Source organism: Natrix helvetica (assembly GCF_964273705.1).
Source record: "Natrix helvetica genome assembly, chromosome: 7".
NCBI lineage: Eukaryota > Metazoa > Chordata > Lepidosauria > Squamata > Natricidae > Natrix > Natrix helvetica.
Genome location: NC_138558.1, coordinates 26325799 through 26341164, shown reverse-complemented (window position 1 = coordinate 26341164; position 15366 = coordinate 26325799). Strand labels below are relative to the sequence as shown.

General features: G+C 38.5%; 1 protein-coding gene across 5 annotated transcripts in view; it reads right to left on the bottom strand.

The window, feature by feature from the left end:
* The window catches only part of ANK2 (ankyrin 2), a gene marked incomplete at its 5' end in the record, with an annotated part of 311705 nt that overhangs the window by 180209 nt on the left and 116130 nt on the right, over positions 1-15366 (bottom strand). For 3 of the 5 annotated variants that reach the window (XM_081960492.1, XM_081960493.1, XM_081960486.1), the window contains one exon: positions 5388-5559. The exons of the other annotated variants lie outside the window; for them this stretch is intronic. In XM_081960492.1, coding sequence (XP_081816618.1) covers positions 5388-5471 — 84 coding nt within the window. Of the gene's footprint in view, positions 1-5387; positions 5560-15366 lie in introns of those variants that run through there. 5 annotated transcript variants of the gene reach the window in all.

Below are 15366 nucleotides of genomic sequence, written 5' to 3'. Positions count from 1 at the left end.
CCATAAAATATCCCGATGGTCTTCTATTCATGATGCTGAATAGAAGATCTGTTTTCTCTAAGTAAAGCATTATGTCTCGGATGAAGCAGTGACATTTGGAGTAGGAACAGAATGTGTTTCTCATCTTTGCTTGCATTCTCACTCACTGGCAGTCACCACAGTGTTATCGACTGGAGTAAACTGTTTAAAACTCAATGGAATTGCCAATTCATCAGTCATCTTTCTTCATTGTTTCAAAGTTAATTAGTATGAATCAGAGCTATGCTAAAGACTGTTGTATTTCCAATAAGTTTATTTATAAGGTTTCCCAAATATTACATTCATATTTTACTGTAATGTTAAGTTGTCACAAGTTCTTAAAGGTTGCTGTAGCCACATAAACGCAGCTACTTAAATAGCATGAATGTATTACTTAAATCAGCACATCTTTCAGCACATTTGAAGTTACACTTTTAATTATTCAAATGTAAAAAACAAAATGAGCACATATAGCTATTATGGACAAAACTATCCCAAGTAACCATTCCTAGCGAAATCTATTTCACAGAACAACAAACAGATTTTTTTTTTAAAGTGTTACACAATCCCATCTGGTAAATCTTATAAATATTACACTATGCATTAGGACACTTAGATGGATTTGAGGTCACCTCTTATAAAATGTGTCTTACATCCAAATGACTTAGTCTTTAACCATAAACTATAAATTCAGGCAAAAATTTTCTAAATGGACTTCTTCAAAAATTATGTGTGGAACAGTCGTTTTAAAATCAGACTTGGAGGTAGTGTTCTGTCAGGGGAAATTTCACCCTGAGCTAATGAGGTGTAGACTGTCGGCTTTCCTAAAAAGCATATGTTCAGAAAAAGCGAAAATAAGACCCGATAACATGTTCTAATTAAAAACAAAATTTTAATATGAAAATAAAATGAAAACAAATCTATCTAATTGTTACATTTTGGCAAGAGCAATTGTCGCCCACCTTCTTGGCAGACGAACAGAAGATCAAAAGTAAAGAAGTCTCTGGAATGTGTGATGTATTAAGAAACGTGTTAAGAAGCATGCGCAGTAAATCATTGCTGATAAGGCCTATGACCTGTGCAGTAATATCTCAGCACAGCTAGCAAACAATTAACGCAGTGACATGTTCAATAGTAGATATTACCATTACTTGGTTTTGTGCCATGCAAAAGGACAAGTTAAGTATATGGTACAGTACAGTGGTGGGATTAACTTCCCTTCCCTACTGGTTTGCAAATGTGAGCACGCAAGCGCACTTGCTTAGCTTGCACGTGCCACATCTGTGCATGCGCACCACCTTCTGCGCATGTGCGGTGCTCATGCATTACATTGGGGCAGGTGGGCGGGGTCTCCTGCAGCCAGCGCTACCGGTTCGCCCAAACCAAAGAGAACCAGCTGAATACCACCTCTGGTACAGAAGTTATCATTATTAACAGGACTGTAAATGGCATTAGATCTGGAGCAAAGACAGGGAAGGTTCTTGCTACAGGGATTGCCTACCCAGAAAACCATCTTAGTGAGTTTTCAGTGGACTGAAAGACAACCAGAAGGAAGTGTTAAAGATTGCCTAGAACTTGATGGTGTCTAACTGGAAGGCAACAGACAATGGTGGTGGCAATAGTAAGCATTATTATAAGTTACACAACAGGGAGAGTGAAAACAGCAGTGGGTGCTGCCTGGGATCAAGTTATTGTCAGGACTGCTTTTTCCTGCTTGAAACAATCCATTCAGTGCATTCATCCCACAAGAAACTCTTGGTGCTTCCATCCATATCTTCATGTGTAGAATGAAGCCAAAGCCAGGCAGTTTTGTTTGTATGAACATGGCCATAATATACAATCTTCTGTCCCTGGAAATCAGATATACCTTCTTCTGAATACTTCTGAAAACACGCAAGTAGCTCCAAAGGGCAGTGTAGAGATGTTCTGCACAACATTTCAAGAAATGAAATTGCCAATGTCCAAAGCAACCAAGATACAAATAAATAAATAAAACCAGCTTTTCCATTAGAAACACTTGCAGCAAACTTTGGCTTTGTGCTCTCGTGTTCCTGAATCCTGTTTGCTTTTGAACTCCAGTTTGTTTACCCCAAACCTGCCTAAACTCTGTGATACCTGTACTCCTGCAGCATATTGGATGTGTACTCTTTCATGTTGTGGAGTGGTCTCTCATACAAGACCTGACTCACTTTTAAACATTGTGTGTGTGTGTGTGTGTGTGTGTGTGTGTGTGAATAGATGCACTTGCTAGCTTACTGTCTATAACCATTTGCAAGGACATTCTTGCAAAACAGTTCAGGGTGTGTGGCCACAGTTAAATAGGGCTGAAAGAGATAATAGTTAACACTAGGAATCCCGGAATCGCAAATTCTGCCTTTTGAAATGTCAGCTTGGTTAGAGAGGGCACAAAGCAGGAGAAGGTCACAAGAACTCTATGAGGTGAGTTGGGCTGAGAGAGAGAGTGATTGGCCTATATTTCTTTCTTCCTCCTTTCTTGGAATGCCACTGGGGTGTCTTAAAGGCAGTCAAAAAAATCAATCAATCATAACTGCATGGTTGAAACTCCACCCTTTTCATGTGTGTTGTATATACAACTGGAACAACCTTTACAGTAGTTACAATAACAATGTAGAGTCCAGTGCAGTTGAATGGCCAATACATTTAAATAATAATAATAATCTGCAGGATGGTGAAGAAGATGCACTGAGCTAGTTACACCATGAAGGCTTACTGAAAACTCAAGAGATGAAACTGGCCTACAAAAAAGACCAAAGGAATAATAGAGAAGAGACAAGACAAGGCAAAGTATTTGCATGGCCAGTACACAAAAAAAGCAAGCAGATAACAACAAGGCCTGGCAATAAATAAGAGCAGGAAAATTGAAAAAACAGAGGAGTCAGTTCTGGCTGCACAAGACCAAGCCTTAAGAACAAAGCCAGAATTGAGAACCTACAGCAAATGATGCCTCTGTAAAAGAGCTGAAGAAACAGTGAACCCGCCAGTCAGCTTCTTAAAATCACACAGAATGACTACAAAGTACAACACGGCAGAAGTTACAGAGGCACTGAAGTATCTGCAAGAAATGTCACTTGCCTGATGGGACTACAAAATACACAAAGTAATAGAAAATGAAAAAGCTTAAAGTGGTGTGGAACTTTAGAATGCAAACGTACAAGGTTTAACAATTATTGGTTTTTTTAAAAAAACAAAATAGCCTGGATAGTGTACACTGTAATACTCGGAGGCAACAGAAACCAAAAGGAAAAGAATTGGAGACAATGACAAAATGCAAAGACTTGCAAGCAGAAGTAGAATGATTGTGGAAAAGAAAGGAAAGACGTTACCAATAATAATAGTCATCCTGGGTACAATCCCAAACATCTGGAACACCACTTGAACACCAGCATGATTGACAAAATCACCACAAATCAATTGCAAAAAAAGGCACCTTTACCTGTAACAGCTTACATCCTGTGACAATAACTTTAACATCATCAAACAACATCTGCCTATCGCAGATACCTGGTGAATAAAAATGCCAAATCTAATCTGAACATCTGATTGAGTATGTGACCAGTCATGATACATAAATAATATAGTGTGTATCTTTTGAAATATACCCAGACAATTACATATGCAGCTAAGGAATACACTTTGTTAGCACCTTTGAACTGACTGATATTAAAATATCAAGGACAAAGTTGTATGCCTAAAATTATAAGAAATTATAATGAAAAAATACACCTATTTAATATAGTAAATTCCACTTGGATCATTAATAGATATTTTCATTGATGTTGGGATTACTAATGTACTTTAAATGTACTTTAAAATAAATTGGATCCAAGTTTTTGTAAAGGGGTAAACCTATAATCAGTAATAAAGCAAGATAAATACATTTTGCTTAGGTATGAAAATCAATAATTCTATGGTATACTACAATAATCTTCACTATACAGCAAGGTGGTGCCACCATATCTTTTGCTACTTTTGTTTTCTTCAGTTGGAATAAAAAGTATTGTTTCTATAATTTATATTTAAATGTCTATTTAAAATTAGGAAGTTGATACATAAGCATGGAAAAATTCATCTTCCCATTTTCAAGGGTTTTGACAAGTTTGTTTTTCTTATATCCTGATGTACGTACTGAGTTCCTCTCAAGTTCCTATTTAATACAGAGGTTTATATTTTGGAAATCTATGTTATAACATTGCATAAATTCTACACAAACATGAAACAAATGCAAGACGTATCAGTGATTATTTGCTGCATTTTTCCACTGTGGGTTATATAGTCTACCAGAACTGAGCATCTTCATCAAGATATAACTATGGAGTTTCATTATAGCTACTCTTGTAGGAAGATATGTGGTGATAGGCAGCATGCAACCTGATATTTATTCTGAAGTTAATTTTCATTTTTGCATTCTATGTTTACACACTAATAAATGTAATCATGTAGCTGAAGCAGGTTTTTTTGAAAAACTCAATGTAAGGACAGATGAAGCTGTGTAAATATTAATTTAATAATACCAGGAACACAATCATACTCAGAAATATCTAGAAATCAGTCTCACCAAATATAATACAATTGCTTCTGAGTAAAAATGCATCTCATAGCCTGAAAATATTTTAATAAATGCACTCTTTCCCATAGAGATACTGAAAGCTGGGTGTGGCCATGTATTGTAGTAGCCTACTATCACCAGCATTTAGTTACAGGCTTTAAAAAGAGGGGGGTATTTAGCTTTCTGTAGTTTTTTTTACCTGTCTGATTAAACATATTTGAAATAAATCTCAAAAGATAAGAAAATCCAGAAAAATCCAGAAAAAGCAAGGTGACATGCCTAACCATTCATTCGCAGTATTATTCTCCATCACAAAGGTATTATCTTCTTAAAAACACAGAGCATGATACCACAAAACTGAGATTGCAAGGCATAATAATAGTAATTGAAAAAACAGGCAGCAATGTGTTTTTAAAAGCCCTTTTGTTCACTGCAAATTGGGATTAATATCTGTATGGTTAAACCTTTAACTACATTCAAATTCTGTGTTTTTAATCAGCAAATTAGCTATTAAACAGCAATGACAACAAACCACTACTACAGCCTTTACACACCAGAGACTTCTACCCGCCATAATGCCTTTAATGATCACATTGCTGTTACTGCTTTCTTTTTGCAAAATATCACACAGGACCATCCACCAAAAACATAACCATGTTTTACACAACAGGAAAATCACTAATGGTATGAAAATACAAAGGTTGGAGAGCTGCTGGAGCCTACACCTTCGTTCTTAAGACTTCAGACCACTCCTACTGCCTGACTCTTCCATCACACATCTTGCTTTTCCCATCTACGTTACCTTCTTGGGTCTTTTCTTCCTGTGATTACTTCCATTATATTTCTCCCCACCATCACTCTTTTGAGCTGCATCCTCATTCATCATTTTGAATCCTTCTTCAGAGCAAAGAGCTGTGCCATTAAACCTTTGCAAACATACAGACTATCAGCAAATATGTCACTTACTGGATAGGAGGAGGGGGTAGAGGGGGAGGGACGGAGGAAGGAGGGAGGAGGGAGGAGGGAGAGAGGGAAGAAGACATGAACATGATGACGTTGCTATGGTAGCAGCAACCACAACTGTTTATCTGACTGCATTGTTAAATCTGATTTATCCAATTAGCATAGGATCTTGGTTCTCTTACAGGACAAAATGTTTGAATTGAATGTACAGAGTTCAGAATGGAACTGAGAAATAAGTGTGATTGCAATAGAGGGAAAGAGAGATGGAGAAATATATAGATAAATATGATAAAACCTCCATACAAATTTGTCACATTACTGAGGTCACTATAGCAACTTCTCTCATTTCTATAAAACAAATTACGTTTGCTATATATTACGCTATTATACCTGTTCAAAATAAATTTTCTACAGTATTGTTTCTTTTTGCATGAAATAACTTTTAATACATGAAATGTGTATTGTATTAGTGGAACTGGTACACTGTAATGGCTTTTTTTATGTTATTAGTACCTGGATGGAGTAATTATTTTATTTTGGTTTTTAAGTCCTTTAAATCCCACATTGAGCAATTACAATCTGTGCTTCCTCCAAGATTAAAATAATATAGGAAGCAGATTCTTACTCCTAGGTACTAACCAGAAAGCTGGTTAGAAATTCTGAAAGACAGATGCCAAAATAAAAATGGAAGCTGGTTTTGAAGACAGCTTCTCTAGTAGCTTCTGCTATTCCACTCAATAACTGGTCTCTTCTTAAACTTGGTAGTATTTCTTCAGATCTTGGTTACTTCAAGGGGAAAAAAGATAAGCATTCAGAGAAGCAAATGCATTGACCCAGTTCTGAATCAGTGCAATCTGTCCCAACATGTCAGTTAGTCAAATTAGACCAGATTAGAAGACCAAAATTATGAATATTAGCATTCTGAACTGTGTATTAAAGAAAATGATAATAATTAAAACAGTGTTTGAGGAAAAATAAATGAGAAAGCACCACAGATATTTCTAAAATTATCTCTAGTTTCTTAATTGGTCTTTTTTCCCCATCTACATCCCTATATCTCATAAAAGATGCCATAAAGCATATCTCAGAAATATTTATAGATCTCGGAAAAATTCAAAATAGCCTTGGTTTTTAACAGATGTATTTCTATTTAAAAATTGAGGGATCAATATTTATTAACATTTCTCCAGCAAACAAGATCCTGGTGTAACTCAACACTATTTTCTGTACTATTTCTTGGGAATTGTCGTGTCCCAAGAATCTCATCAATAACATTTTTTTATCCATTACCAACCATTCTTTTTCCCCTGGATTTTAAATAATTCTGCTTGGTGAAGAGTTCTAGAAATTTAAAATTACTCTGTGAAACTTTAAAATGGAGATTTAACTCTTGTGAAAACTTTCCTTTGAAGGGAGATTGAGTGGAGATTATTAGAAGCCAACATTGAGAACATTGAGAAAATACCAGGAAGGAACTTTTGCGATTGGGTGTATAAGACTGTTGTTGTTGTCGATGCTGTTACAGTAATATCCTAGGGGACACAATGTCACAAAGGGTTAATGACCCTGGAATTGCTAGATAGAAATGGCCTGCATTCTGGCAGTTTGAGCCCAGTTTGTGAAATGGAGTGAGCTCCTGTTGCTTGATTCCTAGCTCCTGCCTACCCAGCAATATGAAAGCATGCAATGTTGTGAATAGATAAATGGGTATCACTTCAGTAGGAAAAATCTGGCTGCATTTGTGTGCGTAGATAGCGGAAGCTGGCATTGAGACTAGCTAGATGCAAGTCATCATAGCATAAGGTGAGGCGAAACTGGCAAAAGAACCCGGAAGAGCCAGCAACCTGAACGCCACTAGATAGTATATGTTCTGACCTAGGTTTCCTGAGATAGTACAAAGTACATGCTTAGACCCAGCAACCCTCTTTTTATTTCAATGGATGTGAATTATGTTCATTCACAGCCCGTAATGAGTCACAAATAGTTTGTAAAGAGTCCAACGGAAGTCCGCCAAAGTCTTTTGGGATAAGGCTGATAAGCACGTACCTTTATCTCCCTTGAAATGCTGTCGAAGACCTAATTGGCAATTAACTTTGCAAGGTCACAGGGAGCACAGAGTCAAAACGGCGCTTCAGACTTTAAACCAACCAAAATGAACAAAGTTTCTTCCTGCAAAGGCTCACTTGCTTTGCTCCTCCTTTATGTCTTATGGGAGGGGCCAATCATCTCTAAGCCTTACTCCCAAGTCGTCCCTTTTGTCTTAACTGTTCTTGCCTTCTGGCAGCTCTGCACATGCACTCACTGGGAACAGACTCCCCTGTTCCTCTGCCTCACTGATGTCCGACTCTGGAGGCTCCAGAGGCAGTACATAACTCCCAGATGGCCCTGGCCCCCTCTCTCCCTCTTATGCAGAGCTCTCGTCTGAGACTTCCCCAGACTCCAGGACTGGCCCATGTTCCTCCCCAACCTCCTCACTGTTCAACTCTTCTGCCAGCTCCGCAAGCCACCGGTGGACCACAACATTGTAAAACTAGTTCACTCCCATGCTGCAGCAAAGATAGGCACACAAGCGCTGAACAGAATGAAATAGCACTCTGGGCTGTCAGTATTGCATTGTGTGTCTAGCATGTGTAGATTTTCCTGACATTAATTATAAATAATAATAAGTAATCTCCTGCTATTGCATATAATCATCAATGTAGGGAACAGTTACCTAGTTCTAGAAGATATTAAGGTATATCAGGAAAAGTAGATTGCAATTCTTGAACCCTACAAGCCAAAAAAATGTAAATATGAAGCAGGAAACCCCATTGAAATATGCATTTGCAAGAGGGGCAGGGGAAGTAATGAAGACATCCCTTCTCATTTGCAAGAAAACTGTTGGTGGCCCACAGTCATGACAAGACCAACTGAAAAGGCAACTTAAGTTTTCTCTACTGATTGGAAGAGAAGATCAACTGAATCTTTTATTCTTTCTTCTACTGTCTGAAAGAGAAGATTGTTACCAAGGCAAGTTAGCATTTAATGAAATAAAGTACTTTGCAGAATTTATCTCTCATTCCATAGAAGTAAGTAGTCCCATAAGACTTTTCAATATTGACTATTGAAAACAAAGATGGCTTAATAGAATATAGCAAATACAGAAGGGATACCATATTATCTATATGTCAGCAGCAGAAGAAATAGTGTTCCTATCACCACTGTCCCTGGATTGGACTGGAAAACATTTCTGAACATTTTCCAGCTTTCTTTATCAGTATTATATAAAACCCACATTACATCATGTTTTGTTCGATAACGTTTAGCAAACAGGTAATAAAAAAAGACCAGGAAATACTACACAATCTTTCATTATCCTGCAGTATGAAGTTTAAAATGATAAAACAGAAGCTAGATTTCTTTCTATAAATATGCACACACACACACACACACACACACACACACCTCTGTATGCGTGGATATAATTTCATTAGGTACTTTATGTAAATACAAGATACAAGTAGTCCTTGAGTTACAACCACAATAGAGCATGCCCATCATGGTCATAACTTATGAAGGTCATAGAGCAAGTCAGTCACATGACAAGCCCTTTTTTTTTTAAAAAAAATGTGGCAGTTGTTAAACAAATCCACAGTTGTTAAGTGAAATGCAAAACTGTCACAAAGAGTCATGTGAGATGCTGCCAACAGCCAAAAATGTGGCTTAGTTGCCAAGCACCCAAAGTGCAATCATGTGACCATAGGTTCAAGTTACCTTCACAACTTCAAATCCAGATCGTGTTTCAAGTAGACCTATTGGACTTTGCTAAGCGACTGATCATAAATCAAGGAGCCCCATACATACATATTAACAAAAAATTATGTAATTTTAAAAAAGAGAAAAGCAGAAGTGCAAGATGGATGGAAAAATCAAAAAGAAAACGGTGTTTAAAGAGACATTATTTTAGTTTTGGTCAAACGGAACAAATTTGCCATTTCTGCGAATTGTATTTTCTTCATGATCCACTTCGCCATTGTGGGTATTTCAGTATTTTTCATCTTTGTGCACATTGTAGTTTCAATGAGGTACCGTATGAAACACCAACTTTCCATAAGTCTTTTCTAATTGGTAGTCCGTAAGTCCAAAAGAATACAAGTTTCTTTTGAATTATTAGTTTTTTAAATACTTTATGTCATTGTGTGTCCAAGTCTACCACACATGGTAAAATGTACTTTGGTGTTTTTTACATTTTACATATACATCATTGCAGCACTGTGATGTATAAAATAAAAATACTTTATACATCATAGATCAGGGGTGTCAAACTCACATCGTCACGGTGATGTCACGTGGCCTATCGGGACTTTTCCCCCCTTTGCTAAACAGGGCATGGCCATGTCCAGTGCGTGACGCATCCGGCCCGCTGGCCGCGACTTTGACAACCCTGTCATAGTTAATTTCTCTGAAGACACATACCAATTTTCTTTTCATGAAAATTCCCTTTTAAATTATAACACAATGTGATTTTTAGTTCTTTTAAATACATTCTCTCCCATTGGTCCATTTGTGAATTATAACCAACATTCCTATACCTTTTTTTTAATCATACATTCTTTAACTTGTTCTCAACAGAATTTTGTACATTTTAGCAATCACATTTTGTACACGATCATTTATACATAATTCATTTCGAATTTCATCTTATGTTGTTCATTCTAATAATTTTTTTTATCTATATTAAATATCTCTCATAATATGAGAATATATGTGAATAAATGAAAACTAAATCTCCAATTTCTCCACACATTTGTGTTAAGGATTCTTCCAATTTTGGATTCATAATTTCTTTCAAATTTCTTCGATTCACGGTTCATGTTATCTAGATCTCTCTTAATAATTCAGTCACTGATGCTGCAACTTCTTCCCCAATTCTTCACACATCGATATAATTGTATATATCGATGTATAATTTCTGGCATAATCCATTTTTCTCTTATTTATTTTGTTAATAATTCTCTATTTCCTTTGGCAGCTGCCAAAAAAGCTGATGTAGACCTGAGCTGCATCAACAGAGAGCATCAAGATCACGAAAAGCCATGATCCTGCTTTATACCATTCTAGTGATGGAATACTGCAGACAGGTCTGGTCACTACGATACAAAAAAAGATACTGAGACCCTGGAAAGAGTACACAGAGAAGAGCAACAAAGATAACAAAGAGTCTGGAGGTGTTCTGACCTAGGCTTTCCAAGAGCATGAAACAAACTCCTTGTCCTGACAAAAAACCCTTTTATTAATTTACTGTGAATTCTTCCCATTCACATCCAGCAAAGTCTTTCAAGGGAGGATTTACGAACACAGACCTTATCTGGCTTGGAGAGCTGACAGGCCGATATCTGCAAAACTTGGTAAGGAGGGAGAGTCACGAACCAATAAAGCAAACTAATTGTCTCCTAAAAACTCCATTCCCCTTTCGCTCCTCTTTTATTTCCTCTGGGAAGGGCCATTCATCGTCCACCTGTGGCCTTACTCCCAAGTCAAACCCTGTTCTTTAACTGTTCCCTTTGTCTGGCATCTCTGCACATGTGCACACTGGGAAGAGGCTCCAGCTGTTGGTCTGCTTCACTGACGTCTGACTCTGAAGGCAGCTGATAACTGGCATATGGCCCTGGCCCTCTCTCTGTCTCTGACACAGAGCCCTCATCAGAGCCTTCTCCAGATTCCAGGACTGGACCATGTTTCTCCCCAACCTCCTCACTGTATGAATCTGCTGCCAACTCCGCTGGCCACTGGTGGGCCACAATAGGAGGCTAAATCATATGATGAGTTATTGAGGGAACTAGGTGTATCTAGCCTATTGAAGAGAAGGATTAGGGGACTTTAATAACTGTCTTCCAATACTAGAGGGGCTGTCACGGAGAAGAGGGGATTGACTTATTCTTCGAAGTATGAAAGGGCAGGACAAAAAAATAATGTGTAGAAGTTTGTTAAAAAGAGGTCCACCTAAACATAAGGAGAAGTTTTCAGACACTGAGAACAATTAATTAATGGAACAGTTTCCCTCCTAGAATTGTGGGTGCTCCATCAATAGATTTTCACAAATAGACTGGACAGCCATTAGATGGGATGGTATAAGGTCTCCTTCCTTGAGCAAGGTTTGGAGTAGAAGACCTCTGAGGCTCATTCCAGACCTATCATTCTATTTCTATGTTTTATTTTTTACCTTGATCTGTCTCCAGAATGAAATAACACCCATCATGTGGTTTAGTTAGTCTACTGCTTAGAAGATCTCTATAACTTTTTAAGTATTTATAATCCAGAGTGCTCTATAAAATGGGTGATTCCATTATCCTTAAAACAAACTCTGCATGAGACAATGAGCTTAATACTTTTTCAACAGCTACCAGTGCTCTACTTGTGAGTTACTTGCATGTTCTCTCTAGATCCTGCTGTTGTTCATAAAGAGATGACTTCCAAAGCACAAGTGGGTGATATCTTAGCTTATCTGGATAGAGTTCATACATCTAGGCCAGTGATGACTAACCTTTTTGTTGTTGGGTGCCAAAAATGCAAGCACGCAATAGTGCCTGCACGTGCCGGCACCCGTAATGGAGAGCGCATCCCCACATGCGCATGTGTGAACAACTCTCCCCCTACCCCCCTCCCACGTGCACCAAACTGCTCACCTCCAAGCTGAGCTTGGTATTTCTTCCAGGGGGCCAGGGGAGGCCATTTTCGCCCTCCCTAGGCTTCAGCAAAGCTTCCGGAGCCTGGGGAGGGCAGACAACGAGCCCAACGGGCCTACCAGAAGTTCATTTCTGAACTTCCAAAAGACCCATTGGGCCTATTTTTCACCCCAGGTTCCGGAGGCTTTCCTGAAGCCTAGGGAGGGTGAAAATGGCCCTCCTGAAAGCTGAAAAACAGCTGCCTGGTGCTCAGGTGCACGCTGGAACTGACAGCTTGCATGACAGCAGATATGGTTCGGCGTGCCACCTATGGCATGGGTGCCATAGGTTCACCATCACGGATCTAGGCTCACCACCCAACCATCAATCTCTACCTCAGCATCATTTCTACTTTTTGAATCATGTTTTGCCATTTATGTTGATATTTTATGTTAGCTGCCCAAAGTCTTAGAAATTGGGAGAGGGTATAAATTTTAGAAAAGAAGCAAATGGAAAGGTCAGCAAGTGTGAAAGTTTTTCAGAAGTTAGAATGCCTCTGCTTCCCGTTTCTCCTTGGTACAATAGTTGCTGCCAAGCAATACTTTTTCAGGGAAGACAGTCTTTCTACAAGGCTGCCCTTTCATTGCTTTCTTCATTTCGGCTCATTGGAATAGATATTGGTTGTATTCCCAGAACGCAGTTAACTAGGCCAACTATTCCCTTAGAAAACAGATTTATGATCGTGTAATGGCAGCACACAATACAGATGTTCAAATATGGAGTGGCATCTCTGAAAGCCTCCTAACCACCACAAAGGAGCTTGGGAGGCTGTTACTTTTCTTTTTCCCAGGGGCTCATCTCCAAAATCCAAATATCTGCTATGGCCCAATCAGAATCATTACCACCACACATAGATTTGGGAGCTTCCTAAAGACCTTTTATTCCTCTTATTCTTTCATATATTTGTGATGGAAATTAAAATAGGGGTAAAATTGGAATGCTTATGGAAGTCATGTTTGTCTGTCATTGCTCTAGGAATTTTCTGGCATGTGGATGAAAACGTTACCCCATCATTAACTCTTGATATGGATCAGTTGTTTTAGAGCAGGGATGTCCAAACTTGGCAACTTTAAGACTTGTGGACTTCAACTCCCAGAATTCCCCAGCCATGGCTGGCTGGGGAATTCTGGGAGTTAGTCCACAAGTCTTAAAGTTGCCAAGTTTGGACACCCCTGTTTTAGAGTCAAACACCCACTAATGCTGTTTTCAGCTACAACTAATTATTTCCAATGCTCTATGTGTGCTTATTGGTTTTTGCTTTTCCCTACATGTTATTCTCCCCTCTTGTTGTACCAAATAGGTATGTTTTCAAAGTCAGGTTCTGATGATGGAGAGAAAAAGGCCAAAAGTCTCAGAACAGAATGATGATTAAAATATATGTTAAGGGTCAAAAATAACTAGGGCACAAGATCTTTAGCTCTAAATGTCTGTAAAAAGGTCAGGTCTTCGTTTCCTTATTAGAAGTAGAAGTGTGTGGGGACCTATGAATTCCAGGATGCATTAAGATCCATAAAAATTGGGCTTCCGGTGAGAAGACTTGTTATTTCCATCCTTTATCTCCCAAGGGGTGAACTCTAAGCATCTCTTCCTGAGTTGATTAATGTTCATATTACAAATCTAGGGGTAACAAGTTGTAAGCAATGTTTACTCAGGAGCTTCTTAGCTCCTGAGTCAGTTTTGAAGTAAGATGAGAAAACTTCATCCTGAAACCATTACAAAAGACAAGCTTGGCAAAATGGTTCAATTCTGTCCTATTTTTTAAAAAAAAGCCCAGGGTGCACTTTTCTGCCAAGCTTACACCAGAGGTGGTATTCAGCTGCGGGACGCTTCGCCCACCCACCCCAACGTAATGCACATGTGCAGAAGGCAGTGCTCACATTCACAAACCAGTAGGGAAGGTAAGTAAATCCCACCACTGGCTTACACCATGCTCTTTTGGTGAACAGAATATGAAGATTCTGTTGTCAGCTATTGCCAGGGTAAACAAAGAATAATAACACATAGATGGTTCTTCTTTCCAGATCCATCAAAAAATATCACCTTACTCTAGAACAGCATAACGTTATTGGCTAGGCAAGGACCTCTTCTTTTCTTAGCAATTTATTTAAAAATAAAAATAAAAACTATTTCTAAAACCTGGGAAGATCTCAAGCTGCAACTGTGAGTAAAAAAATAAAATCCTACCACTGGTTTAGAAAAGACAATAATGGGATTGGAAAGAATGGCATGTTCTCAGACACTGTTAGAACATTCTGAATGCTCTCTTCGCCAACAAAAGCTTCTTTTATGGGGAAGTGGGGAAAGAAGCCTTTTATTCTCTAGACTTTGATGGAATCACAGCAGGGCAAGGGCACTGAGAAAACAAGCATTTGCTACACTGGTCAAATGGCTGTGAACTTAAGAGTTCCCTGAAGTGCTTTATCTGCATTCATTCATGATTACATGGTGTTGTGGAGACTTCTAATAAAGGTTCATTTGAGATGAAGAAAAGCAAAGGTCTTTCTGTTAAAAGTTATTTAGGATTCTGGTCACATGGGTTGCTAGTTACTCTTACCAGGGTGGCAGCATATCTGGCACCAAGGTACATAAGGAGAGAAATGTTACGAGGAACAGAGTAAAATGCACATTTTATTTGTCCAAACACGTGCATGTAATATTCACAAATGTATCTTCGCTAGGCATGTGGTGGCTATTAAGTCAAGTGCCATGCCACCTATAGGGCCCTTTTGTTGAGCTCAGTTTCACTCTTTGATCTCATTCCAAAATGCCCACATGCATACTGTGGCTCTCATAGACTGGGGAAAACAATGCCTTTACCAGTCAACAATGGGGTAGCCCCAGGGACAGATGTCTTCCTCTTTCACTATATTCCAGCCTCTCTCGTGTAGAATTTTCTGAAGACAATACTAGAGACATCTAACTTGACAGGTTCCATCCTCACCAGTTTAGATTCAAACACAAAAACAAATTGAGATGGCAGAGCATAGTCATTCACTTCAATGCTTCAAGGTACCCAATGGTGAGACCCAAATCCAGCATTTCCAAATACTTTTTTTAAGACAACAACACCAAGGTATTTGTTGCAGCAAAAAGACAATGACACAGAAACCAACT